The 27,356-nt window shown below is 51.4% G+C and overlaps 10 protein-coding genes across 10 annotated transcripts; 3 read left to right on the forward strand and 7 right to left on the reverse strand.

Moving 5' to 3' along the window:
• Positions 1–915: 915 nt before the first annotated feature.
• M437DRAFT_66184 (uncharacterized protein) lies at positions 916–2,263 on the forward strand (the record flags this gene model as incomplete). Its single annotated transcript, XM_041024696.1, has 5 exons — positions 916–1,142; positions 1,204–1,327; positions 1,393–1,679; positions 1,736–1,799; positions 1,856–2,263. The coding sequence occupies 5 exons, from the start codon at positions 916–918 to the stop codon at positions 2,261–2,263; spliced, it is 1,110 nt and encodes a 369-aa protein (XP_040879983.1).
• A 313-nt stretch (positions 2,264–2,576) lies between these two features.
• On the reverse strand, positions 2,577–3,003 carry M437DRAFT_12919 (transcriptional coactivator/pterin dehydratase; the record flags this gene model as incomplete). The annotated part of the gene is made up of 2 exons (XM_041018685.1): positions 2,577–2,786; positions 2,914–3,003. Coding segments are annotated over 2 exons (300 nt in total), but the record flags the coding sequence as incomplete, so codon positions are not given.
• A 488-nt stretch (positions 3,004–3,491) lies between these two features.
• M437DRAFT_66186 (ribosomal protein L13e) lies at positions 3,492–4,569 on the reverse strand (the record flags this gene model as incomplete). The annotated part of the gene is made up of 4 exons (XM_041024697.1): positions 3,492–3,890; positions 3,947–4,105; positions 4,180–4,260; positions 4,567–4,569. The coding sequence occupies 4 exons, from the start codon at positions 4,567–4,569 to the stop codon at positions 3,492–3,494; spliced, it is 642 nt and encodes a 213-aa protein (XP_040879985.1).
• Positions 4,570–8,603: 4,034 nt separating this feature from the next.
• Positions 8,604–9,821, forward strand: M437DRAFT_48442 (uncharacterized protein; the record flags this gene model as incomplete). The annotated part of the gene is made up of 1 exon (XM_041021665.1): positions 8,604–9,821. One exon carries the CDS (start codon positions 8,604–8,606, stop codon positions 9,819–9,821), a length of 1,218 nt encoding a protein of 405 aa, XP_040879986.1.
• A 103-nt stretch (positions 9,822–9,924) lies between these two features.
• M437DRAFT_75483 (POPLD-domain-containing protein) lies at positions 9,925–12,475 on the reverse strand (the record flags this gene model as incomplete). The annotated part of the gene is made up of 3 exons (XM_041026429.1): positions 9,925–10,155; positions 10,198–12,081; positions 12,128–12,475. The coding sequence occupies 3 exons, from the start codon at positions 12,473–12,475 to the stop codon at positions 9,925–9,927; spliced, it is 2,463 nt and encodes an 820-aa protein (XP_040879987.1).
• Positions 12,476–12,936: 461 nt separating this feature from the next.
• On the reverse strand, positions 12,937–13,578 carry M437DRAFT_48363 (uncharacterized protein; the record flags this gene model as incomplete). The annotated part of the gene is made up of 1 exon (XM_041021645.1): positions 12,937–13,578. The coding sequence occupies one exon, from the start codon at positions 13,576–13,578 to the stop codon at positions 12,937–12,939; it is 642 nt and encodes a 213-aa protein (XP_040879988.1).
• A 4,317-nt stretch (positions 13,579–17,895) lies between these two features.
• Positions 17,896–19,775, reverse strand: M437DRAFT_66190 (MFS general substrate transporter; the record flags this gene model as incomplete). The annotated part of the gene is made up of 4 exons (XM_041024698.1): positions 17,896–18,475; positions 18,524–19,141; positions 19,331–19,451; positions 19,502–19,775. The coding sequence occupies 4 exons, from the start codon at positions 19,773–19,775 to the stop codon at positions 17,896–17,898; spliced, it is 1,593 nt and encodes a 530-aa protein (XP_040879989.1).
• Positions 19,776–20,052: 277 nt separating this feature from the next.
• M437DRAFT_48293 (uncharacterized protein) lies at positions 20,053–21,786 on the reverse strand (the record flags this gene model as incomplete). The annotated part of the gene is made up of 3 exons (XM_041021633.1): positions 20,053–20,165; positions 20,220–21,577; positions 21,626–21,786. 3 exons carry the CDS (start codon positions 21,784–21,786, stop codon positions 20,053–20,055), a joined length of 1,632 nt encoding a protein of 543 aa, XP_040879990.1.
• Positions 21,787–22,181: 395 nt separating this feature from the next.
• M437DRAFT_48405 (P-loop containing nucleoside triphosphate hydrolase protein) lies at positions 22,182–24,785 on the reverse strand (the record flags this gene model as incomplete). Its single annotated transcript, XM_041021655.1, has 2 exons — positions 22,182–23,198; positions 23,280–24,785. 2 exons carry the CDS (start codon positions 24,783–24,785, stop codon positions 22,182–22,184), a joined length of 2,523 nt encoding a protein of 840 aa, XP_040879991.1.
• A 253-nt stretch (positions 24,786–25,038) lies between these two features.
• On the forward strand, positions 25,039–27,353 carry M437DRAFT_48217 (Sec1-like protein; the record flags this gene model as incomplete). The annotated part of the gene is made up of 5 exons (XM_041021617.1): positions 25,039–25,072; positions 25,126–25,163; positions 25,220–25,307; positions 25,365–26,350; positions 26,400–27,353. 5 exons carry the CDS (start codon positions 25,039–25,041, stop codon positions 27,351–27,353), a joined length of 2,100 nt encoding a protein of 699 aa, XP_040879992.1.
• Between the last annotated feature and the right edge of the window lie 3 nt (positions 27,354–27,356).

Below are 27,356 nucleotides of genomic sequence, written 5' to 3' on the forward strand. Positions count from 1 at the left end.
ATGTATCTTGCTACCAACGTCTCACGGAGAAGAAACGGAAGCGTTTAGCTTTGGCCGACTGGCCCCCCTTTCTCGCGTTCAGGGTTACGTGTTGATCTCCGCGCGAACCATCTGTAACGACATGGTGGTACATGGCGATTGGAGAGACTGTTTTCCAAAGAGAGCTAGACTAAGCTATCGAGGAAAATATATGCTTGCATTTCACGCGGGAATATATTGGAAGTATGAAGGGGAGCACGAGTTTGGGTCGGCTCGAGTGCCTAGCTACCCGGCACGCGAGTCCGTTCCTCGAGGTGCTCTGAACACACAAAGCTCGAGAGGCAGAGCGAGATGCAGCACAGTCACCAGAGGCTATCTAAGATATGATGCCGAAGTATAGCTGGCTAAGAGCTCCCATCTCAAGTCCGTTATTGGCAAGGCTAGCAAGAAGCCGGTTGGGTCATGCACGGTATCCAGACCCAACATCGGACATTAAGCAAATCGGGTCGGAGCATGTCGCGACTGAGGCCAAGATTCGGGCCGTGGTTGCGATACAGAACGCTCAGGGTTTTGCTATGCAGCTTGCAGGAAGCTCTAATCAAACATGCGAAATCGATGCTCTAGCCAGATAGATGAGACTCAGCACTCGATTGATCTCGAAGATGGCCATAGATGGGGCTTGGAGCTCCCTTAGGCTTTTTTGAATTTGATTTCATGTCTGCAATGCTTTAGGCAGATGGAAGTTGCAGAAAAGTGGCAGTAAGCAGGAGCTTGGCGGGCCGCTGGCTAAGAAAGCGGGCAGTGGCTGCTATCTTTCAAGATTTCCGAGACGGACTTTGTTGAGCAGACCTGCCTCTGAAAGCACTCTTGCACTCCTCCGACCTCTATACCCCTCGCCCTCACTCCTTCTTCCTCCCGCAAAGAAGAGCATTCGCCATGGCCGCCTCCAGAATGTTCCGTCCCACCTCGCGCCTGGTGTCAGCCTCAATTGCCCGTCCTGCTCTCCGTTTCCGCCCCGTCGCTGTCTCGAGACACTATGCTACCCAGGGCGGCGTCAAGGAGATGACCGTCAGAGAGGCCCTGAACGAGGCCATGGCCGAGGAGATGGAGAGAAACGACAAGGTCTTTGTTCTGGGTGAGGAGGTTGCCCAGTACAACGGAGCGTGAGTCTTGTGCTCCATGACCCTGCATCTTCAAGCACACCAGTTGACCCGCTGCTCGCAGTTACAAGGTCACCAAGGGCCTGCTCGACCGCTTCGGCGAGAAGAGAGTCATCGACTCCCCCATCACCGAGTCTGGTTTCACCGGTCTCACTGTCGGTGCCGCCCTCGCTGGTCTCCACCCTGTTGTAAGCACTGCGCCCATCTTGAAACCGCCCCAGCGCCCTCCGCTTGAATACTGACACGCCTCAAGTGCGAGTTCATGACCTTCAACTTCGCCATGCAAGCCATCGATCAAATCATCAACTCGGCCGCAAAGACCCACTACATGTCCGGTGGTATCCAGCCTTGCAACATCACCTTCCGTGGACCCAACGGTTTCGCTGCTGGTGTCGCCGCTCAGCACTCGCAAGATTACTCGGCCTGGTACGGCTCCATCCCCGGTCTTAAGGTTGTTTCTCCTTACAGCGCCGAGGACGCCAAGGGTCTCATGAAGGCCGCCATCAGAGACCCCAACCCCGTCGTTGTTCTCGAGAACGAGTGAGTCTGCGCTTCGCTTCGCTGCGAGTCACAAATCCTGATTCCTCTTTCTTTAGGCTTCTTTACGGTCTTTCCTTCCCCATGAGCGAGGAGGCCCAGAAGGATGACTTTGTCATTCCTGTAAGTTCCTGTTTGTCCACCCAGCACGCTTGCACTTTGCTCATTCGTTTCTACAGTTCGGCAAGGCCAAGATCGAGCGTCCCGGAAAGGACCTTACCATCGTCACCCTCTCCCGCTGCGTCGGTCAGTCGCTGGTCGCCGCCGAGCAGCTCAAGCAAAAGTACGGCATTGAGGCTGAGGTCATCAACCTCCGTTCCATCAAGCCCCTTGATGTTGAGGCTATCGTCAAGTCGGTCAAGAAGACTGGCCACATGATGGCCGTTGAGTCTGGTTTCCCCAGCTTCGGTGTTGGTGCTGAGCTTTTGGCTCTTACCGCCGAGTACGCCTGGGACTACCTGCAGGCTCCCCCTGTCAGAGTCACTGGTGCCGAGGTCCCTACCCCTTACGCCCAGAAGCTCGAGGAGATGTCCTTCCCTACTGAGCAGCTGATCGTCGACTACGCTGCCAAGCTTATGCGCGTGTAAAGAAGAAAAGCCACACTGGAGTTTAAAGGGTTCTGACTAGGAGACTGGCTGGTGTATTTTTTGATATCAACTCATTTGTTCCTTTTTTTTCTTTCATGAAGCAGCATTTCGAACGGGGCCTTTAGATGCCATACTCTCTTGAGGTTTAATGTATTCCGGGTGCGAGCATTGGCGTCTTGTTTCTGCAAGTCAACCCTGTCCATTCCAGCTCTCCAATGACAGACATAATCATGATGCATTCTGTTCGAGAATGACCGGAACTGCTGTACATAAATTCCCACTCCAAGGTCTAGATCAGCTATGGCTTGAATGATCCACAACCACAACCATCATCATCCACTTCGGGCAGCTCGCCATGAAGGCTTCCGGCATCGTCACAGAATTTTGCCATGAGGACGTCTTTTGATGACAGACCCATAGGTTTGTGCGTCGTCCAGCGGACATGGGTCTTGTTGAAGACATTCGTCCATTCCGGATGATGCTTTTGCACCTTGCACTCTGCTGCTACCGTGTTCATAAATTCCTGGTGACCAAATTAGTGATCAATCCCATGCTGAACGGACAGGGTGAGGGTGATTCAGGTATTGCTCGTGCGTTCAAGACGCTGTAAAGCGTGTCTTTTCATCAAGGAAAGTGTGTTTTTCACATACCCAAGTAGCTTTGAAAGTCTTGAAACGGAAGGTTCGCTCGAGTCCTCTGTTGTCATCCGTGACCTTCCACTTGCCTCCGCCTTCAATGGTGAGAGCATTGGCATTGCGACCCAGTTGTTCTTCATCTTCGTCTGCAGAGAACTGGAAGCGAACAGAAGACGGCTTTTGGGAAGACGACATGGCTCTAATAGACGATCGTGATACCGGACTAGCAAAGACTCGCCGCAAAGAGGTCATAATTATGGTTGGTAGACGGTATGAGAGGTCCAGACAGCAGGGACGAAGGTAGTGATTCTTGGCAGGGGACTGAAGTCTGAACTTTTTTCGATTACATGCGACAGAGGTAAATCGGAACGTGCAACGAGACAACAGAACAAACACAAGCACATGAACAGAGAAACGCCAAAAATGCATAAAAAGTGGTATCATGAGGGGCAACTAAAGACTTTTTTGGTTCGCTTCCTGCTGACAGAAGTTCTATCAAGAAGTAATGCCCATTTTTCGCCCTGGATTCCTGACACAAAGCAGCCGTCATAGCAAATCCATCAACGCCGACCTTCACCTCATGGTGAAATGGCTTATTTCTTAGCGTTGGCAGCCTCCTCAGCCTTGGCCTTGGCACGCTTCTCGCGGATACCAGCAAGGCGGGCCTCGCTGCGGACCTCACGGAGCTTGCGGAAGGCGTTCTCCTCACCGGGGTAGTCGGAGAGCTTGCCCTCGGTGACCTGGGCCTTGTTCTCGATGGGGAAGGTAACGTTGGCCTGCTTGACGAAGTTCTCCTTGGCAGCCTTGACCTCCTCAGCAGAGGCGTCACCCTTCTTGGGGGCCTTGCTGTTGCGGGGGAAGAGGATGACGCGGCTGCGGTAGGCCTTCAGGCGCTCGACGTTGGCGGCAAGAGACTCCTCGGAGAGGTTCTGGCGGCGGGGGTCGACGGAGATACCGATGGTGGGTGCAAGCTTGCGGGGGATGCCAGCAGCCTTGGGATATGTTAGGCATTGAACGGGGTCATGACACGAGGCGAGAGGATACGTACCTTAAGCTCAGCCAAGCTGAAACCACGGCCGGCGCGGACGCGGCGGTTGTACTTGAGGGTAGGGCAGCGGACAATGGGGCGGAGCTTGTCGACGGGGCGGGGAGCGACGGTGGCAGCCTTAGCAGCGCGAGCGTTGCGGCGAGCCTTCTTCTTGCCGGCCTAGGATTGAATTTTGTCAGGAACTCTGTCGCTGACCACAGGCGCCTCTGCTCTCATGACGAGAGGGGAATTACCTGGTCGAAGTGCACGCGGACGCGGCGCTGCCAATCCTTGCGGAAGTGGTTGTGGGGGATCTGCTGGTTGTGCTTGATGGCCTGGTGCAGGTGTTAGTTTATTTGTCTAGCATAACTCTTTCTTCGCTGCAGCGATGGACAGGATCCAGGCTTGTCGCTGATGTCTTGGTCGAGGCTAGAGTGGGAAGATAGCACTTCGAGCACGTTCATCGTGGCATGCGATGCCGCAAGTTGCTGAGAACTGCCTTCGTCCTCTTCGGACTCAAAATCGTCGCGCGGGCCGTCGAAATAGCGAAGTGTGGGCGTAGCGCATCGCGAATCGACCAAGGACAGCGTGACAAGCGTGGTCCAATTCCATCACAAGCAGCGGCGGGTGTCGCAACTAACCATTGTGTCGGTGGGCGATAAATGATCCTGTTGTCGAAGGTCGTCGTCGTCGTCAAAGGAGAAAAGATCGAATCCGCCGTGCAAAACTTCGATTTGTCGCTTAGTCCGTGGTGTGTGCCAAGACCGTGCATTGACCACCTTCAACGTCTCGACTCTCGACTCTCGACACTGCCAACTTCCACCTAACTTTAGTCTTGACACTTATCATGATGAGAAAGTACAATGCTTACGAGAACTGGTCGTATTATGTGAAACGATACAATACTAGGTGATGGTCCAGGACAAGCAGTCGTCTACCAGAACTCGTCTCTCGTCAACCACACTCCAGACACCTCTAATCACTAGTCAATCTACAATGACACAGCTTTATGTACGAGTAGGATGGAACAATAAATAGTGAATACGGAAGGACTATCCGGCAGGCAGTCATGAGAATGGTTTCGTCTCGCATCATACACTTTGTTTGTCTACCTAAAACACTTGACCTTCTGCCAGCAGACAATGTCATCTTGCCCAGAGATAATCCTCCAAGTCTTCTATTTGTCTAGAAAGTTTCGTCGTCCTGCGGAATCTTGTCCTTGAGCCACAGCATCGTAGCTTCAGTACCCTTCTCCAGAATTCGGTGTGAGGGCACGCGGAATGTGTTGCCGCCAATGCTCAGCCCCTTTAGACCTCGGTCCCACAACAATCCTATCTCAGGAGGTAGGTAACCAATGTTGTTGTCTGCAAGATCGACTGACTGTAGTCCTGCTAGGACCTCATACGAGACAGCATCTATCCTGTTGTTTGCGGCGTGCAAAACCTTCAGCTCTGGGAAGGAATCTCTGATCCTTGGTACCGAGCCGATAAGCCTGTTATTGGACACGTCCAGATACGAAAGGCGTGGCGCATGAAGCAGACTCAACAGGGGTTCCCAGTTCGAAATCTTGTTGCTACCCAAAAATAGCTCCTGGAGGGCTGTCAAAGTTATCACTTCGTTCAGGTATATGTCACCCAGAGAACAGCTTGACAAGTCCAAGACTTTGAGGTTCTGAGCCAAAGAGATCTCGAAAGGTATGGTGACAAAATTGTTCCGTGCCAATTTGAGTTCACGGACATCTTCAGTGCTGAAGATGGACCGAAGCACATCGGCATCATCGTCCACAAGGTTTTTGTCTCTTAGATCAAGAGTGCCAGAGACAACTCCCCATTGCGAACCTGAGTCACGTGGTGACTGGATGTCAATCCCCTCGTCTTCAAATTCATCGGCTTTGTCACCCTGATCGGACATTTTCAGCCGTTGAGCTAGGCTACGCTTGAGCTCTTCAGTCGGCATGTTCAGAAGTTTACGTTCGCGAAGAGGATTGGCGGCCACCTTCAAGACATCCAGCGCATCCATGAGACCAATATTGTCATGCAATTTAGTGAGCTCGTTTCCTGTCAGGTCGGCCTGTTTGAGGTACTTAAGGCTTGTGAATCCTTGCGGAAGAACAGATATCTTATTGTCGGCAGCAGCCAAAGAAACCAGTTGCTTCCAACCAGACATATCTGGCAGTGCAACTATCCTGTTACTCGCCAAGTTGATAGATTTGATAGACGGTAATGACAGGTTTTCCGAAAAGGCAAGCGAAGCCAGCGAGTTGTTGGCGACATCTAAATGCTCGAGCTTGGATAACCCAGATACGCTGAAGGGGAATAGCGCACCGACCATGGCGTTGTTAGAGGCATTGAGGTCAGAAATAGGTAAGGTCTCAAGAACATCCATGGGAAGACCGGTGAGCTGATTTCCAGAAACGTTCAAAATCTGCAGATTGACAAGCTCGCGCAGACCATCCGGAAGACTCAGAAGCTTGTTGTTCTGTAGTTCCAAGGTTCTCAAATTATGCAAACGACCTACCGACTGAGGAAGATAGCCGGACAAGTTGTTGTTGCTCAGTTTGAGTTCCCGCAATGTTTCAAGCTGGCCGATCGTGTCGAATACTGTGTTGCCCAGCTTGTTGTGTGACTACAAGGATGTGAGTGACTGTAACGAAGAATTGATTTTCATGAGTCTTACCAAGTTCAGCACCGTCAGTCTCTCCAACCAACGCAGACCAGCAGGAACTGCCTCGAGATTGTTCCCGTGCAGGTCGATCATTTCCACGCTGCGGAATTGTAGGCCCTTGACTTCCTTTTCGTCGTCCATAGCTATTTCAGTAGAAACATCCGGAAACACGGCGTCAGAGATCATGTCAAGATCGTTATCCGCTGCCACAAAGCGAACTAAGTCTGTCATTTGACTCCAATTCATATTGTTACCTTCTTGTTGGTCGTACATGTTCAGAACTTCATCTGGAATAGTCTTGAGGCCCATTCCAGCGATATTGAGACGACCGTCGCCGCGGGCTGCTTCAATCCTCTTGCGCAAAAGACCATGAGAATTTTTGGGTTTCGTGTTGAAAGGATCCGCGAAAGGATCGAATGAGAAGTCTTCGCCCTGACTACTCGATTGCTGCCCTTTGAAGATTCCTGGAGTTTTCTTGGCAGCTCTAGCCTTTGCGATCTGGTCCCTGAGGGCTGCAGAAGAATTCGTTGGTTTTTCAGGAGATGTTTGCGGTTCTTTCTGTGGGGCGCTTTTCATAGCTGTTGCTGGTGTTGGCCTGGTCTTGATGGCCGAAGTTGAGATGCTGGTAGTTAGTTTTGGTCTGGGAGTAGCGGCCACGCCTGCTCCAGGCTGGCGGAGACTACTCGCTCGCTGTAGCGGCTTTGTTGTAGATGCTTTTGGCGTATTAGTCGTTACAGATTTCCCTGCTACAGAGGCTGGACGGCCGAGTTTTGACGGAGCTAGGCCGATGGATGAAGGAGCCCTCGGAATGGAATACTTTGAGGGCATCTTGCTGGTCGGAGGAGCCATAGCAGAGGACCTTTTCGATGGCGAAGGCACCTTTCCGGACACCTTAGGACGTGAAGCCTCCCTCGTCTCATCAACGCTCATAGCAGAAGCCGGACGTGACGGAGGCCCCATAGGACTCTGTGGCGCGAAAAAGCTAGACCTTCGTCTGCCTGTCCCTGGAGTTTCGGGGAGTCTGGAGAGACTTTCGACAGTTCGATCTGACAATGAAAGTCGCGACGTCCTTTTCGTGCCGGGAGTGGTTGGCTCGTCGACATAGTCATTGTTGTCATAATCACTCTGCCTTGAAGTGGCACGTGAAGCACTGCGGAAACCATCAAGCGAGCCTAGTTGATCATTCAAATCCTCTTGTTGAGCAGTGGTAATAATGCCAGAAACAGGCCTTCGTGATTGCGCAATATAAGATACTGGTCGCGAAGCAGGCTTTCTGGTGGCAGTGGTAGGCTTCTCCGAAACCGAATAAGTAGAACGATGCGACGATGTCCTCGGTGGGATAATGCCAGATGAGGGACCAGATACACTCGATCTAAAGCTGGAGCCGGATGAAGGCGGTCTAGGAAGAGCCTTTTTGGCAGGAGATGGTTTCACCAAAGCAGAGGGTTTAGATGGAGATGGCAATGCAGATTTGTGATCATTGTTAGGAGCGGGCAATCGCGAAGCGGCAGGTCTTGCGATCGAAGAGAACTTTGGGATGCCCGAGGACTTCAATGGAGTCGCGGAAGTGGAGGGGTCCATTGTGGTCAGCTATGCCCAAGGCGTGTATGGGCAGCCGGGAAGAAGGGAACGACCAATGATGAAATGTCGGACGAGGAGAAAGTTATGTCTACAGTAGTACATGGGTTCATTCCATGTCGGCACTTTGTTTGGCATCAAAACCCCTGGATTATGGCAGGTGGAGTGCCCGCCTAACGTCCGTTGCGGATGTCCCGCCAACCTGGACCCTGCAAGCCCTGGTCCCAAAGGGGAAGCATCATTGGTTTTTGACACGCCCGTGCGTCGTGCGCGTCCCCTCGAGTACACAAAGACGGCGGGCCACTTTCACATCTCTTGTTCTTTTTTGCATTGCACAGCATAGCAACCGGTATCCATAAACACGCCCGTCTCATCTGCGTCACCAACTCCCACATCCTTCCTCACCATCTCTATCGCCAACGACTTGACTAGGATCATGAATGCGACAGAACCTCCTACACCCAGCTCAGGACATGGCGACACGACTCCTCTGTCTCTGAACCCTCAGACAACGGCTGCTGTCGCAACTTCGTCGTCACCATCCCCCTCGCCTGCTTCCGAGACGTTCGTCTTGTCTGAACACCATGTGCAACACGCCCAGCCCGATGAGCTTCGCGCCATCATAGCTCGCCTCATGCCTCTCCTGCAGGAAGCTCGCTCTGATGCGGCACATCACAAGCTGCAGTATCACATGCTTGCAATTGAGACCAACGAGGCCATGGAGCGCATCCAGGTCGAGATGGATATGGCTCAACGCGAGACAGACCTTCTCAAGGCTAACGACCCTGTCGAGCCACGCATCCCTCGTGCCGACCACCGCGCCGACCCAAATATCCGTCGTGTACACGCTGATATATGGGACTCGATGGTCAAGGAAACTCAGAGTCTCAAATCTCAAAACGCCCAGCTTGAGCAACTCGTCTCACAACACAAACGCATGATCGTTCAACAGGAGAGCGAGATCGCGACCTTGAATGACCGCATCACACTCTATCGCGAACGCCTTCGTGAGAATCGCGCTCACCTCAACCGGTACCGTCGCACTGCTGGATTTCTGGAGTCACCGCGCAAGAGCCAGTCTGCTCAGTCTTCTCCATGGACCACCCGCGAGCAGGACCAGCCACCTTTTGCAGCCCTTCTGCATGCCTCTGACCTCATGAGTGGAAGGAGTCCAACATCTCCACGAACCCCTACACGCAGAAGACGAGCTGCTTCAATAACTCCTATGCCTTATGAGACCCCTCAAACTCTTCAATCCACACGCTATCTGCAGGTACCGCAGACTGCGCCACCATTACGCGGTCCTCAACTCCAGCCCTCAAATTCTGCGCGACTCGCCTCAACCAGACATCAAACGACAGTGCTCAGAGAAGTGTTGGTGGCAGATGAAAGTGAGGCCGAGACTGATGTGCCTGATGATGAGGAACCAGCCAAGGAGATTGGCAGTGTTTTGAGTGTCCCTCAAACCCCTACACGCAATCGCAAAAGCTCTGCCATGAAAGGTACTTCCGACGCTGTTCAAAGGAGATTGTTCGGCCAAGTCAGAAAAGGAAGCATCCAGCGCGACAATCCTGAAGCATCAGCCAAGGCAGCGGAAAAGGCGCGGCTGCCCCATATCTTAAACGTGGAAGAGACCGACTTTTCCCGGAAGTGATCACTGCTAGAGAGCTATTGATATCTGTATAGCACTAGACTTAGATAGGTAGATAGCCAATGAGCAGAACGAGTAATGTCTCATGCACAAGCAAGGATTGACATTACACGAATTCCAACCTCCCTAGTCTGCCCACTGTTTCTCCAGCGTTTCTGACAATGCAAATGTATGGTTCCTTATCAATGGCATTGACAGTCTCAGCGAAAGCTTGGACGAAGATACTACCGATAGCGACACCTCTGCCTTCAGTCAGACTAAACTCACCTTTTGTGACATAGCCGATGAGGTCTTCTTTGCCTGGAAGTGGTGGGCAGCAGTCATGGTGGTCATCGGACTGGGGAGGTTGCAACAAGTCGGCAGCCAATTGTCGTTGCACATCGGCTGAGGAAGTCGGCTTCAACACAGACGACGGCAGGTTTCGCTCGCGCTTCTTTTTCTGGGTGCAAGACCTTGTTCGAGCCGGATCAAGCGCGAGCCACTGATCGCGCAATGAAGGCTTGTCTGTCCCGTCCACGGACGGCAAGCGGTAGATTCGTGCGCAAGGCTCAGGGGTCCCACGACCGAGCAGAGTGATGCGGACGGTAGAGATAGCGTGCAATTGACGTTCGATGGAAGTAGCCTGACCAGCAATTACATTCCGCGCGAGACCTGGAGCGATGTGATGAACCTTTGACTCAGCATCGTTTTTCTCATCTGTCGTGTTTTCAGAGCAGTAGACCCAATCGCATGCCCAGCCGTTACCATCTTCACCTTTTCTGCCAGGACCGAAGGTGACGCTGTCCCATTCGACTCTCTTGCCTTTGGGTTTCGCTTCCCATTGCGCTTTTCTTTTGGCGCTCACTGAAGCCTCCCATAGATCACCCGCCTTGGTGCCTGGGAAATCACCAGGGAACCAAGGCACGCCAGTCTCAAAGGCAATCTGGCGTTGCTCCTCCAGACCTCCCATTTTCACCTGTCCGCCGGTAGATATAGGATAATACATCAGACTTTGCCAAACTGCAGGGACTGTTTTCCATGGCAAAAGAACAACCCACGAACAAGAAGTACGTTCTTTACTTCCCAGCTTCGACCTTGGAAGGGCCGAGGACGGGAATGCCATGATGGGGATGCGAGGGTCTTGAGGCAGAGCCTCAGGATAGGTACCTGGCGTGGCAGCGGATTTGCGGCGGTTGATGTTTTTCTGGCTCTGCAATGCGCGGCAACATGCTTGTCTTCTTGAACGGTCGAAAATGCCTGGCGGTGTTTGTGAAGTGTCAAAAGGCCAGTTTGTTAGCAATTCAAGCAAATGATCTTGGGATTGCTGTGTGTCAGTAGCTGAAGATGTAGTCCGGGGTGGGTGATGTAGGCGCGGATCAGATATATCGAAAGCGAGGAGAGCATTCGCAGGCAAAACCGATGGAGTTTGTACGCCTGCTAACATTGGCCAACTTTTCTCAGCGGATGACTTGTCACCTTGGCTAATGTTCACAGGACAAAGAGCACCCGTTAAGGCTTCGGTCGAAGCAGGACCAGCAATCTCAATGCTTCCGATCTCGAAACGCAAATCTTCAACAGTCAGTTGAGGCTTCTGAATCTTGACCAGTCTGGTGAGCTCATCCCAAAGCTGAGGGAAAGCTGATGGATGAACACGAATCAAGATCTGACGAGACTGCTTTGCAGGAGATTCTGGTTCTGCTCGCCAGACAATTGTGGCAGGAGCTATGGGGTGAGTAGGATACATGTCACGCTCATACAGCCAACCTTGCCATGTACGAGAGCCTTGTCTCCACCTCTGGCCTCGTGGGGTCCAGGCAGCGTCTGACAGGCCGACACCCAAAGCACGACACAGAGACTCTATACTCTGGTGATTACCGTGTATGGAGACTGTAGACATGTAGCTTGTGTCCCAAGCAATAGCACCACGGTCTTTACTCGCACGATGGGTGGGACGATAGCTTTTGACAGTTGATGTCAAGGGCAATGCAAAGCGCCAGAGAGGTTGCGATGGCGGAGTCATGTGGGCTCGTTTCGCATGAAACATGTGTGTGGGCAGCCAGGTCTTGTGGATCTGACGTTTGCGATACTTTGCCTTGGGCACAGGAGGAGAGGCGAGCTTGTTCTTCTTGGGCTGGGGCGACCTGGCAACAACTCCCTGGTCAGGCGACAGCTTGTTCTTGCGGCCGAGGGTTCGTAGACGGGCGACAGTGTCGATGCGAAGACGCATATGGCCACTCGGTTTGCGTCGGCGCGACGTTACGGTCGGTGTGTTGTCTTCGGCCATCTGTTTCGTGTTAGCCTTGCCACGTCAGAATCTTGAGTCGACCAACCTCTCGCACGGCCTGACGGCGCAGTCTCTTAGGTACTCTCTTAGCATTGTGACTGGCCGTCCTGCGTCTCAAGTCTTTGGGCACTTGTTGGAAAGCTCGCTGTGTAAGGCCTTTTCTGGCCCGAGCCATGCCTTCCTCGAGTGCTCGAATCTCATACTCGCGGGCCTTGACGAAGGCTCCTACGTCGAGCTCTCCATTCTTGAAGGCCTTGGAGCTTGTCTGCACCGCCAGCGTACGAGCGTCGCGCTGCGTCTTCTGTCGTTTGTTGCGCCAGCCTCCGCCATCTGTCGAGTTTCCTTTGCGCTTCTGTCCTGATTCTTGTCCTCCCTGTTCCACTTTCGGCGCCATCCTATGTCGTCGTGCTGAGGGCAGACTTGTTGTTCGTTGCACGGGGCGTCGAGCTTGCGACCTTTTCTCACGTCGCGTCTCGAGTCAATTTGCGAAACTCACGACGTCGCGTTCAAACTTCGTCCACATTCACCCTTCAGCTTCTGATTGTTTGAGATACAATGGTTTACGCCGGTAGGCTCAACTACCTAGCTATCTAACATCCAGTGCTTCACCTTTTGGGTACTTGCCCTATTTCATGTACAGACTTGCTGCCCCGAACCATCAACGTCTTGCGTCGCCTTGTTCGTCCTCCACTCCACAGTGTATCACCAATCCATATCCATGTAAGCGCCACCATCCCTTCCCAAAGAAAAAAAAAATCGGCCATGGTATCGAACAGGAAAACGAAGAAGAGAATGCCAAAAGGTTCATGAGAAAAGAAGAACAAAAGAAATCTACGTCCATTCAACAATGCGGCCTCAAGCCATCATATTGGATGATCCTGCGTGGCAACCTCTCTCATGCCGTTTCATGTTGCTCCGAACACTGAATGCCTTTCCACAACCTGGCTGCGTACACTTGAACGGCTTCTCTCCAGTATGGCTGTAGTTGTGAATCTTAAGACTGCTCGGCCGCGAGAATGCTTTGTTGCAAGTCTGACAGACATAGCGATCTTGTGACTGTGGATACGTTGCCTGGCTAGAAGGAGCGATATAATGGTGATGTTCCCACATATTCGGTGCGGGGATACTGGATGCTGCAATCACAGCGCCTGGCATGACGGGAGGAAAATTTGAAGGTAGTGGTCGCTGTTGATAGACACCGTTCATTCCGTATACACCATCGGCTGAATAGTAAGAGCTGGTCGACATCGCGCTGGGTGAGGAGTTGTAGGCAGCAATCGTGTAAGGCGATGTTGTGTACATGCCACCATTAGGCATGGGCACAGAATGACGCTTCACGGGCATCGACCTCTGTTGATGAGGCTCCATGTTGTTCAGAGATGATCCGAGAAAGTAAGATTGACCGGCCACTGAAGTAGGACTGTGAGCAGTTTCGACCACGGAGTCTGAGCGCATAGGTGGTGGCGATGGAGGCAGTGGACCTCTAGTTGTAGTCATCGGTTCTGCCAGGGTTACGTAGCCTTGTCCAAATGCAGGTTCTGCAGGAGCTGACGAGTAATAAGCTTGCGCTTGCGCTTGCTGTGAAGGGCTGCCTACACACATGTTAGTGACTGGCACTCATCAACTTCTGGTTTCAACCTACCAGTCTCTTGGCTAGATTGTGAAGATCTGTCCCCATCCGCGATGCCTAGGAGGTTGGAGATCGATGGAAGTGAAGGCTTGTTCACATCATCCTGCGATGTTGGGACCGTGCTGCTAGCAGAGCTCTGCTGTGGCGCCTCACGGTGACCTGCACGTCTGACGTCCTGATATTGGTTTGCCATGACAGAATGAACTGACACTGGATGAGAGGTCTGACTCCGAGAATCTTGATATTGGCTGTAGTGCGGGTTGAAGTCCGGCTGGAACGTGTGTTGGCGGTAAGGCATGTAGGCTGCGACTTCCATAGTTCTTGTTTGGACAGAATACCTTCCTTTGGAGTGTTTAGACAAGAGGGATCTGCGACAGTCGAGATCTTGAAGATGGTTGCTATGACAAGCCTTGGTGCTCAATAATGACGACAGGCTGGATTGGACAATCAAGCTTTCGTGGTATGAAGAAAAGTCCCGACCAGGAGAGAGTGGTTTGCACACAAGAAGAAGATAGCAGATGGATACAGAGTATGTATGGGAGAGGAAGAAGGATGGCAAGTTGATTAGAGATGTCAAGACACGGATGTGATCCAAGACAATGCACTGACAGGGTACGAAATGATGCTGCCCGCTGCGTATGGGGCTAAGGAGCAGCAAGGTTAGCGCACAGAAGGTGAAGAGAGCATGGTCTTTCTGGGGAGTGGGCAACAGCGACGAGGGCAAGGCAAGATCCGGGCGGAAGCACAGAGGCAACGCAAATCTCGTGCGTGCTGGTCAGTGGTTTTAGGCGGGCAGATGTGCAGGTTGATCCCTGCGATTAGTCTTAATCTATTCTGCCTCGACAGTTCAACAGAGCGCAGGGACTCTACCGAATCTGCAGGGTGAAGAGTGGGAAAAAATGATCTAAAGGGCAATCTGCCCGGGTGATGCGGCGGTGATCAGCAAGCCCCCAAAAAGCGGCGTGCATGAGATAGATTTTGGAGAGAGCAGTGATGATGAAAGCACACGCACGAGGGGTTGCAAGCCTGATGCGTGCATGCTCCAGTTGTCACTTGTTGGCTGCTGCGACTCCGAAGCTTACGTAGCAGGGGCCTCTTTTCCAAAGGTTTCACCTTGCGGAAGAGGGCCTGTGGCGTTTTAGACGTATCAGTGATGGTCGATAGCCGAACCCATCAAGAGAGGATCACTTCGGCATGGCTGGAGTTTAATGATATGCACGGTCAGCTCTTCGTGGTGTTGGAAGCATTGCTTGGTAGGTTTCAGAGACAAAGTGTCGTGAAAGGCACACACGGACAGCGCCTCCAGCAACTACCATCTTGCGCCGGCCGTCAAACCGGCGGAACCAACGACCTTGCAGTGAGTTTGTCTTCTGCCGCCTCGCTTACAAGTCAAAAGAAAGACTCGAGAAGTGCGAGCAGACGTCCAAGTTCTCGGGCTTCGAGCTCCAATCAGAGGCCTGAAATCCTGCCCTTGTGAGCTCCGAACCGCAAATGATTGCGCGCCTCACCAGGGCAGTGCTCCTCGACATTCTGACTGTGGGCGATTGTGTGAATTGTGCCGGCGCTTCATGGTGCCTCTCGCATACAGATAGATCTGCATCGGCAGATTGAACGAACGTATCAAGCGCCTAAGGGCGCAGTGTGATGATGGATACCCTGCCCACACGGCAAAATCACAAGTGGTTCTCGGGGTGTTTGGTTCGTGGGCGATCGGCAGCGATCCATGTCTTCTGGCGTTTTTCATGATCGACCGACCCCCTCTCCGCTTCCAAGTGTCAGTTTCACAATTAAGTTAAAATGATGGCTGTGGAGTTTTGCACAACGATTGCCCTGTGTCCAACGAGTTCGCGCGTTCATTATTGCCGAGATGAGATTGTCCAGCGAGAGAGACTACTCATCCCTCGAGTCTCACGAACGATATCTTGTGCTACATATCCACGTTCCTCTGCTAGACACAACTGCCGCAATGCACCAGCCATGCGATGTGTTGCAGGTACCAGGATTTTCCTCTAGCAGTCGTCATCAACGTCTTGATCGACAGTCGCGTGGTGGGAAAGGCGATCAAGCCGATTTTTAGCAGGAGGAAAGCAACAAGTTTGGTAGACGGCTTTCCCTATGACGACGATCAAATATCGGCTATGATCCCTTCAATCAACTCGATTCTTTGCGCATTTCATGATATGGATCGCATCCCAGTTCAGATTCTGAGGAAACGTAGCAGCCCAAGAATGCCCTCATGCTTGACCAATTTCCTCCTGGTATTGCGCCAAAGTCTAGCTCTTGAGGCTCGTTTCAAACAGCTCTCGCACCAAATGCTCGCGAAGCACCGTTTTCTGTCAATGTCTCGGCTACTGAGTACGACTCGTTGATTAGTTCATTGCGACTTGCGGTATGTCAGCTCACAACAAGATACGATTGAGATTACGGTTGTTTCGGATTGGCCCGTCTATAACCCAGAGAACATTTTGCTTGTTTTGCTCTCTGTGCTTCAAGGGGGAGGTTGGGCGCATCCACAATTCTCACCGCCGCCTCAGCCATGATATGAAAACACGCGTAACAGATTCGCATCACACCTCCAATCACATGTTTCTTTCCTTTTCTTTCGAAGAGCAAAGATGGGACTTTTCCATACTAGACCTCTCGGTGGCTGCTGAAGACCGCTTGCGACTGCCTCTGATTATGGCTGGGGCGGAAATAGACATGAATGTGGACTCTCCATCTTTCCTCGTACTCGGAGCATGCACAATCGCTTAAGTAACGGATAGGTCCGGGCACCGCCAGAAGGATAATAGAGTGCGCCATTTTTGAGTCAGTGTTTCTGTACAACGAGTCGTGACTTTCCAAGACCACGGGCCGTGAGACTACTGGCAGGTACAGGATCCGTCTACAGTACGACATCTCCTTCAAACAGCCCTAAGGAACACCAGCCGAGTTTGATATCTCCGAACCACGATACTTGTTAAAGGATGTTTTGTCTCTCTGTTACTGAAGGGAACCCCCTGCAGCAAGCTCTCACGTCGAAAATTCAACAGTAAAACAACATACTGATGATGCAAAGGCCACTTGCCAATCACAGCCGCTCAGATAGATTAAGTGTCGAAAAACGCGTGTCACGATGGTCTCTATGAGATAGGTCTTGCCCACTCGACGTCACACTCAGCAAAACGACTCAGCCTCCCTATGTTTAGGCTTATATAACTTTGCGAAATCTTCAAACTTAGAGACGTTGGTGATTTCTCTTCGGAACATTACTGGATACAGCAGAACATCAAATGTTCCGTCACAACGTCATATAAGTGCTTTAATATCGATGTCCAACTTCGTCTGGAAGCCAGGTCATCACCTTCCCCATCATTCACGGAAAAGGGCCGTCATCTCAGTAGGAGAACAGTCAAGCTTGACTCATCCAAAGTGTGACTTCCTAGGTAGAAACCGGTGTGAGCCGAGTGGTGTCCATGACCATGACCTCAATGCACCGAAAGGAACAACTTTTGCCTCGGCGATAATCTGCGGCCCCGCTGATGGCTCGGGTCCGGGCCAGCAGGTTAGATGTCATGCATGATGAGTGCAAACGGCTATCCGAGACGGCGCGTAGTTCTGCGCACTTGGCCAAAGACTTTTCCAATAGCAGGTTCTTTTGCAGAGACCAACATGCAGGCCGCATGATAGCAATTGACATCACGATGCAAAGTCAATCAAGATACACCGCTTCTGGTAGTGTAGGTAAGACACAGTTGAACCCCGTGGGTCTACTGGTCCACAAGCACGTTCACAATAGCCCGTGTCTCGGACATAAGCATTCGCAGCATGTTACTAAATGAGCGCGGATGTCTGGAGATTGATCTCGACCCTGAGTTGCATGAGGGCTCGCTCCTGTTTGGACTCTTTACAAATGCTATCCCACAATCACACTGCGAGACTTGAAGCACTGACAGTACCAGCCCAGTCCTACAGACGACAAGCGGAGGACTGTCTGGTCTTGCTTCTCGGCAATGCATGTGTCTCGATCATCACTTGTTAGCCTCCAGGGTTCTGTGTCGATCAGCCGTATCTAGTTCAAATCTCATATGGATGCACAAAGTCCTCAAGCGCCAGACGGCGGCAATTGAGAGCTTGCACACTAAGAAGAGCTACTTGTGGCTATAAGCGCTATTGAACTTGGCTTGGTAATTCATACTAACTCTCTAAAGCATGTACTCGAAATCGCCTGTTGAAACTCCGTGACCCCCAACCAGCGGTACAGCCGCGCCCTCTTCCTTGGCTGAAGTACGACCTTCGCGCAAAGACGCATTAGCTCTAACAAGAAGGAGTCTCAGGATTGTAGCCAACACCGCAACTAAGCCCATAAAGACAGCGCACAAGGCGTGGCCTTTTCTGTAATTGGGAGCATCAGATTCTGGATAGAGTCGCGTCCCAAGAAGAGGTCCCAACTGGCCGATGACATTCAGGAGTGCGACATTACTACCACGCCCTTCTTCGCTTTGCTGGTTGTTGACGGTCCAAACAATGACGGTTGTGACGGCGCTGAAAAAGCCAGAGGTTATCGGAAATATGCACATATATTGTGCTGTAGATGACAAATGTAGTATGGGAGAAAGTGCGAGTAACAGATACCCGATCAGCGCCGAACTGGCGTGAATTATGATGGGGATCGAACGAGATTGTAGTCGGTCAGAGATGACCGAGGTGACAAGCACCACGACGAAGGCGAAAAGGTGTGGAGGTGCAGCCAGGCCTTGAGCCTTTATGGCTGAATATCCCATACTATTGTTCTATTAGCTAGCATATAATAGCGTCGTCTCGTATACTTACTTCTGAATGATGATCGGTGCAAACACAGGCATTGAAGAAAAGGCAACATTCAAGGAGAAGAAGCAGCCAGCGGTCAAGTAGCTCTTTGGATCGCGCAAAGTGTTGCGCACAGCAGACCAGTCAAATCTCTTCGGTTGCTTATTCCCAAAAGTATCATTTTGGGATGTATCCGTTTGTTTGCGCAATCGTAAGGTTGCTATATGTCGCTGTCTAGCTGAGAGCCATGGCGCGGTTGACGGCGAGTCTGGAATCACATACCAGGCCCATACAGCGACAAGTATGCTGGGGAAGCCTTCGATGATAAATAAAATCCTCCAGCTCTCGATGGCCGTGTTTTTCCCAAGCTTGACGATGGCAAAGGCTAGCGTACTTGCAAAGCTGCTGGCTAAAGGTGCAGCTGAGATGAACAATCCAGTCCTAAAGGCAAGTTCGTTTCTCTTGAAGAAGAATGACAGATAAAAAGGCACTCCAGGACCAAATGCTGCCTCACTTATCCCAAGCAGGATCCTGAGTATTAACATCGAACCAAATCCTGTACTGACACTTTGCAGGGACGCAAGACAACCCCAAGCTAGCACACATATTGAGATATATGCATGTGGTGGAAAGATCTTGTATCTGTGATGTTGTGATTAGTCTTTCGAGAAAATCTGTCATCCTATCCATCCTTCAAGGCCTTGAGACCATAAGGTCACAGGGATATCATCCTTCTATATTTTGCTGATAGGGTAACCCTGGTACGTGGTTGAGACACGTCACCATGAAAAGACGACCGTTCAACGGCAACTATATGGAAACAAGACTTACAAAAGAGTCATCCATTCAAAGCAGATGTAAGACATGTAGAAGCCCGTCAACAACCACTCGAACTGCGTTGAACTGAGGTTCAGACTTGTTGACAGGCCTGCCACTTTCGCATTTCCGATATCTTGTAAGATCAGTGTTTGACCTCAAAACCTGAACGACGGAAGGCTATACTTGACCGGTCTAGGAACGATAACATGTATAAGAGTGCTAGGAATAATACAAGACGAGTGTCCAGTTTCCTGAGTAAGGATTTCTCTTCGTCTGGCGTGTAGAGCTCAAAGCTGTGTACACTGGAATTGTCGTCGTCATCATCATCGTCATGATTGTCGAGCGATTGCAAGGAAGCCTGATGGCTTAGGTCGCTCAATGCTATATCCTCTGGATGCTCTGTGTAACTGTGTTGTTGGTGATAGTAGCTTTGGATGGCCAGCCCCTGTGTTGCCATTTTACCCGATGGCGGTCGTGATTCAGTCACGGCTCGTGAGATGGTGCGTAGGTCTTGATGTTCGTAGAGTAGACTCCGGGGTTATGGGGATTTCATGTTCGCAGGTGGTTTCATGTTTTGTCCTTAGAACGAGCCTTCAACCAGGTGCTTGTCAGTGAATCGGGGAAGCCGGAAACCCGGCTCCCTCCTTGGAGGAACTTAGAACACCAGGATCGCTCATGACCATTTTATTATCATCAATTAACATTTCAATCGTTGCATGAATCATAGTGTTTATCTAACCGACAATATATGGCTTTTCCCCTACCCCAAAAAGAATGTGTGGTTTTCTTTCAGCCACGTCGAGTATGGTTTGCGCAAAGACCGAATTGGCCCAAGCGAACCAGCTACCTAGAGAAACGGTTAGTGAGTTCCGCACAGGTTAACGTGAGTCGAATTGCTTACGAGTATAGTCTCTTCCGCGCTCAACGTGTATGCTTTCGTGTATCAAACCTAGATGACTGACGCGTTTGACTGCAGAGAGGGCATCTTCAATCTCTTCATCATCATCCGAAGTCATAGCCTGAACCAGCAGACTCATAGGCCAAGCATTCTGCAGTCCGATATGAGGACCTCCAATACCCTTGAATGCTCTACCAGCAAGATAATAAGGATTGCCGTTCTTTTCTAATATCATTCGACGAGTGTTTTGATACGTCTTGTCGTCCTTGGACACAAAGCCGAGCAGTGGAAGGGCAAGCAGCGACGGCAAGTTGGCATCATCCATTATGATGGAAGAACCATAGCCATCGACCTCAAAAGCAAAAACCGAGCCGTATTTCTTGTGCGCCACGACGCCATGCTCCCAGACGCCTTCTTCAATCAGTGCGCCACGTGTTTTCAAATCCGCGGCAAGCTTAACTTTGCCAGCTTTCGCCAGCATGATGGATGCTCGCTTCAGCTCCACGGCCATCATGGCGTTGGCTGGGATGAAGAAGCCGAGAATCGTGGCATCATCGCTCGGACGGAATGCACTCCGAATGAGACCAGTTCCATTGTTCAAAGGATTGCCATTGCCAGACAAGCTCAGGGTTTCTGTGCCTGCGTCTGTGCGACGTCTGAAAGTGTATTCGTTATGCTGGAAAGCGCCGGTCTGGGGGTCGAAGGTAGGCTTTGCCTGCGCGTCGAGCAACGCAAGCAGTGTGTCCAGAGCAGCATACCATCTTGGAGTCAAGAAAGCAGTGGATCCGGTGTGTTGATAGAACTGATTGGACAAGGACAGGAAATGGGCTACCGAGTCTAGTTCGTATTTGCATTCGAAAACCTTGGATGGCTCGTAAGCTGGATGAACGACATCTTCCTGGCCATTGTTGGAGGGGGCTAGGCGACTGGGTGGGGGTGGTTGGAAAGCGTTGCAGTAGGGAGACTCGATGACATATTCGGCCTGAGTGTTGATGGCGCCCAGTATCAGCATCTCGATGGACTTGTCCTTCTTGGCCAGCTTCTGGTATTGGGCCAATTGGTTGGTCGAATCTCGGAGCCACTCTGCATTGATGTCTCCAGTCACAATGAAACTCTGAGGCCCTTCCCATGCGCCGCTACTGCTCTTGAAGGTCGACTTCTCGGTACCGTCCACGTGCCACCGCACTGTGGTGTCTAGTGTGTTGGGGAAAGCATTCTCGAAGATCCTAGCCAGGTCCTTGTCCGTCATCTTCTCATTCATGTCGTTGATGATTTGTTCCACCAAGTCTGACTCGAAAGTTCGACAGAGCGCAGCCGGTCGCTGGAAAGGAAGTGACATGGGGCCATCGGAGAAAGGTGGACTGCCATATGGTGAGTAATTGCGCGAGACAAGTCATGAAAGAACGTACTGTGGAAACCTTGCATAGTGCTCGTATGCAGGACATGCTGCGAGTATCTTTGCTCGCTCCTGAGCACTTCTGAGAGGTCTTTGAGGGTCCTTTGCATGCGCAATGTCTCCTGTGGCGAGGCAAATGCTTGTGAAAGCCAGAAGAGTAAGAGAGTGCAACATAGTATTGACAAGTCTCGTCCAGAGGGAGAAGGGGGTCGATCGCGTAGAGATGTGTCGGTTTTTGTAAGCACCAGATCCAAGGATCAAATCAGTCGCACATTCTGTAATTTGCTTGACAACTAGTTTGCAAGGAGCGGAGAAATACACGCGCAGTGTGCTCGTTGTTGCTCAGTTTACGAACTACTGCGCTGCTTCCATGTCTGGTCGGAGAAGCATCACAACGTGGCTCGGCAGCCAGCGTCATCTGCCCGCAACCATGAACCCTCGATACGTTTATCTCCCAACATCAATTGTAGTCAGAATCATCATCGTGTATAAGCCGTTATTCATTACTATAATACATATGATCTATATGCCTCACTTATGGCGACATTCTTTATCTATACACAATGCAACTACTCTTCACGCTTCCGCATCCCACCAAGCTCCTGACCATTCTGCATGGATTCTGCTGAGCCTTGTACTCTTTGCGCTTCGTCATTAGTTGCACTTTGGACGTCTGGATTGTCGGCCGCAACCGAGTTCGGAGTCTGGTTCTGGCTGGTAGCAGATTCTTCGTTCGCAATCCACTCGGCATCGTCCATGATTTCGAGATCAGTCTCTCCTGCAAATTGGTCACCTCCCGCAGTGACGCTGGTTTGCTGTTCTAGTTCTGGGGTTGCTCCATCCTCGTCCTCTTCATCAGCCAGTACAGATTCTCGTTGGGCTTCTGCCATCAAGGATTTCTCTCGTGCGGCCTTAATCTTTCTTCTCTTACTTTCTGTAAAGGAGAACTGGTGAAGGACGTGTTCGATCTTTTCTTCCACGAGGCCTTTCACGTGAAATGCCAATGGACGCGTGGTAAAAATCCCAGCAAATCTGTAACTGAGCCATAGGTAGGCAACAATGGCCTTGTGCAGCTGCTCAAGTTGGCGAAGGTAATCTCTGCTCGGCGACATCTGCAATTCTAGGACTTCAAGAGGCATTTCCGCTATGTCGTAAAGGGCACCACCGCCTTGCTGTTCTATACAACGTGCCAGAGCTGGCAGAAGTTTGCCGATCATATCTTTGTCAGACTTTGATGCCGGACAGGCGCACAGGATGTTTCGATCAGTGACTGTCAGACCTTGAACGGGCTCTATCAGATCAGCAATCCAGAGCTGATCTTTCAAGCCACAGAGGTGGAACCTTGAATGCATCTGAGAAAGCTCATGTAATCGCATGAGGATGTATGAAAACGGTGTACCAGGAGGGAAATATGAGGCGAACCGCTCAACAATGGGTGCAGGAGGAAAAATGCCTGCAGAGCGAATAGGCTCGGGCTCTTCCTTCATTGCGTTTGCGATGGTGGGAAAATCGAAGTCCTCAAGTGTTGTCACAAGACCTAGCGTCGAGTCTTGAGACTTGGCAGTTTCCTTCTGAGTGCTAGGGACCTGCAACGTTGGATCAACGTCAGAGACTGGTGGTGAGTCTTGTGAAGATGTTTCGATAGTTGTCGGACTCTCAGCAGGAACTTCGGTTATGGTCTCTTTTCCTGGTTCTGACTCTCCTTTTGCCTCTGCAAGAGCGTGAGCAGCCGCTGCCTCAGAAGCCTTGTTGGCCTGGTAAGCACTCTTGTAGCGGCCAGCTCGGCCGGCAATCTGTTTAATATCCGGAACAGCCAGAGTCCTCTGACGGAATCCATCATACTTGGACGATGACTCGAAAATGACGCGTTTAATGCTCAAGTTAAGCCCCATGCCGATAGCGTCGCTAGCGACGAGAAAATCGTAATCATTGTCGGGATCGTTAAAGAGACGTGCCTGTTGAGCTCTGGTCTCGGGTGGCAAGCTGCCGTATACGGTAGCTACTTTTCTTCCTGTAGACTGTTCAATCGACTTCCGTAGCGCATGAATGCCCATGACGCTGAAACTGACAATACAATCACCCTTTCGCAGCTTCTTGAGACTTCCCTGCAAGCTTTTATCTGCCATCTTTAGGGGACTCAAACGCTCGTACTCGTGAACGACGAGCTTCTCACCAATAGAAGCGCACAACTCACGTATTAAGGGAACGGTTCGGGTCTCACCGCACAAGTGAACTTCGCGAGCTTTTACACCCAAGACAGCCTGCGTCCAGGCCCAACCTCGCTCAGCATTACCTATCATCTGAATCTCGTCTATAACGGCAACGTCAACGTCCTTGTTGAGTGGCATCATCTCGACAGTACAGCTGGTGATATCGGCAGCCAAAGAGTCATCGTCGGGAGCACGCTTTTCTTCACCAGTAATAAGCATGCACTGTTTGCCTTTTGCGTTGAGTCTTGTGTAGACTTCGTGAGCAAGAAGACGTAGGGGACCAGCATAGACACCAGTTTCAGCCTGTTCTAGACGTTGTAAAGCATGGTATGTCTTGCCAGAATTGGTGGGGCCGACGTGAAGATGAATGGTTCGGTGGATGGTACGGGTGGCAGGATACCATTCTGTGGGATAGCGGAGATCGGCTAGAGCCTTTTGGTTGCGAATGTCCGAGGGCGTGAAACTTGCGGAAATGACATGGTTGTAGAAAGCGTACTTGATTCGATCTTGCAGGCCATTAACACCTCTTTCGAACCAGGAGTCACGCAGAGCTTGATGCTGGATCCTTCTAGCAACAAGGGCAGGGTGATTCGAATTTTTGTCGCCAGTATTGATGACGGAGTCAGTAAAGTCGGACCAGGTTTCTCTGAATTTGCTTTCTGCCTCAAGTTTCTGGCCGATGGGAGTGGTGTACAGTTCGAGCTTGACGGTGGCGAGGTGTTCTCTCAAGACATCGAGGAATTTGGGTTTCCTATCGGATAACCGAGATTTCTTGGAATCACCGGCATGCTTGCGTATTAGAGGACGCCTGGCGGTAGAAGCAGTGTTTGGCTTGTTCGAGGAGTGATCCCTAGGAGCGTGGCGGGTGGTGGAGAAGGCGCAACGATAGAGCGGATGGCGAAGGCGCAAGGAGGTCGAGGCAGGAAAAAGCGAGCTGCCTGCTTGGCGAGTCAATGCAAGCATCCCCTCGCGCGGCCACTTGGTTGCGACAATAGAGAAGGCGGAGTCACGGCAGGTGCAAGAGGTACGAGCAGACGCGCAAAAAAAAGATACGGTAATTGAATTATGGACCTGGAGCAGCTGCATGACGCTGGTCGAGAGCTGCTTGGCAACGACTCTCCGCAATCTCGACAAGCAGAGCACCACTCGGTCCAGGTCCACCTTCATCCATTCACACTCGACCACTTAGTTCCCTGAGACTCCCGCTCCCTCCAGCATGGGCGTCTCCATCATAGACGCCCAGCGCGACAGTCAGTCCGAGTCCATCATCTCTCTCTCTTCCCCTTCTGACCCTCTGCTGTAGTCATCTTAAATGTGATCCGTTCCACCACCCAAGGCCAAGTACGCCCTCGTAGCTCCAACAACCCGCCCCTCCATCCCGCTGAACCTCTCTACAGTGGAAAGTCTTGATCCTCGACGACACCAGCAAGAAGCTGCTCGACAATGTCCTTCATTCAGACGACATCTTGAACGAGAGCATCACCAGTATGCCGTCTCCTGAAGCCATTCCAACCAACATAGCCTGACAGACGTCCTCTGCAGACATCGAGAAGATTGAAGATCGTCGCCCAAAGAATCCCGATGTCGACGCCATCTACCTGATCACTCCCCAGACCCACATCGTCGACTGTCTTATGGCCGATCTTGACCGCCGACGCTACAGGAAGACCAACCTGATCTGGACCTCCTTACTGCCTCCACACATGAAAGAGCGTCTTGACAAGTCGTCCGTCGCCCGCGAACAGATCACTGTCTTTCGAGTTCTCAACATTGACTTCTTCCCTCGCGAGTCCCACCTTGTCACCTTTAGAGACCCCTGGAGTTTTCCCATTCTCTTCCATCCTGCCTGCAACAATCTCATTCGCCAGCATATGGAAGATCTTGCCCAGAAAATTGTTGGAGTCTGCGTTGCATTAGGCGAATTTCCTGATATTAGATATTACCGCCCGCGCACCCCCACCCACGAGGCCAGTGTCCTCTGCTCTCACCTTGCTCGTTTCGTACAGGAGGAGCTCAACTTGTATGCCAACTTCCATAAGGATTTCCCTCCCCCGAGTAACCGTCCTCGCGCAACTCTGTACATCACCGATAGATCCATGGACGTACTTGCTCCCTTGCTTCACGAGTTTACCTACCAAGCTATGGCGCACGACCTTCTACCCATCCGCGAAGGAGACAAAATCATATACAAGACAGTTGTCAACCAAGGGACTCCAAAGCAGGAGGAGAAGGATTACGAAATTTCAGAAAAGGACCGCATCTGGGTTGAAACACGTCACCTCCACATGAAAGACACTATCGAGAAGCTCATGGGAGACTTCCAAAAGTTTATCGATGAGAACCCCCATTTTACAAAAGAGAGCGACCCTAGCGGCATGAACGGTCTTAATACGATCAAGGACATGCTCGCTGGTCTTCCACAATTTGAAGAGATGAAAGGGGCGTATTCGCTGCATCTCGGCATGGCCCAAGAATGCATGGATCTGTTTCAGCGTCACAAACTTCCTGACATGGCCTCAGTTGAGCAGGTTTGTGAATGTTGCCCTGATAATCATTTTTCGCTGACCCGATCTCTAGATTTTGGCGACCGGCCTTGATGAGGATTATCGCAAACCCAAACACATAACAGATCAAGTTGTACGGACTCTGGATGACGATGCAATCGTGATGCCCGACAGGCTTCGATTAATTGCACTCTATCTCATATATAAGGATGGTCTGCTTCCTGCAGATCTTGTCAAGCTTTTACTCCATGCTCAACTTCCTCCTCAACACTCAGAAATGCTGCATAACCTTGGTCTTCTTGGTATTCGCACGACGCGAAACCTCAAAGACTCGCGTCCACCACCGGTTCCTCTATTTCCTCAGAAGCCGCCACCGACTCTTGTTCAAGAGGAGTATGCTTTGAGTCGGTTCGAAACATCTCTCCAACGACTTTTGGACAACCACGTCACCAACACTGTCGACGCTACCGTGTTTCCATATGTCAAGCCGCCGACGGATCTAGGTGATAATGATATTGGCCCTGCTCCTACATCTCTACGTTCGGCCAAGCCGACTTGGGCAAAGGCAAAATCATCGACTACGGAACCTCGGCAACGCGTCATTGTGTTTATGGCAGGGGGTGCAACGTACTCAGAGAGTCGAGTGTGCTACGACATGATGCGACAGAGCAATAAGGAGGTGTTCCTATTGACAAGCCATATGCTAACACCAGCCTTCTTCCTACGCCAGGTGGGAGATCTCAGCGCGGACAAACGCAAGCTCGGCATACCGGCCGAGCAACCACCTAAGCAGGCTCCCGCTCATTTGTTCGAGCGAGACGATCCGCCACCAGCACCACGACCAGTGCAAGCGCCATTGAAACCAGTCGTTCCAGCTCAGCCGCCCACTCAAGCTATGAGCAATATGAACTTAAACTCGAAGCAACCAAATGGAGCGGTGCCTGCAGCACCGGCGCAGAGTGCTTCAAAGCTCCAGAAGGAGCCGGAGAAGAAGAAGCGGCACTTCTTTTCGAGCAAGAGAGGGTAGAAA

This window comes from Aureobasidium melanogenum (assembly GCF_000721775.1).
Source record: "Aureobasidium melanogenum CBS 110374 unplaced genomic scaffold scaffold_10, whole genome shotgun sequence".
NCBI lineage: Eukaryota > Fungi > Ascomycota > Dothideomycetes > Dothideales > Saccotheciaceae > Aureobasidium > Aureobasidium melanogenum.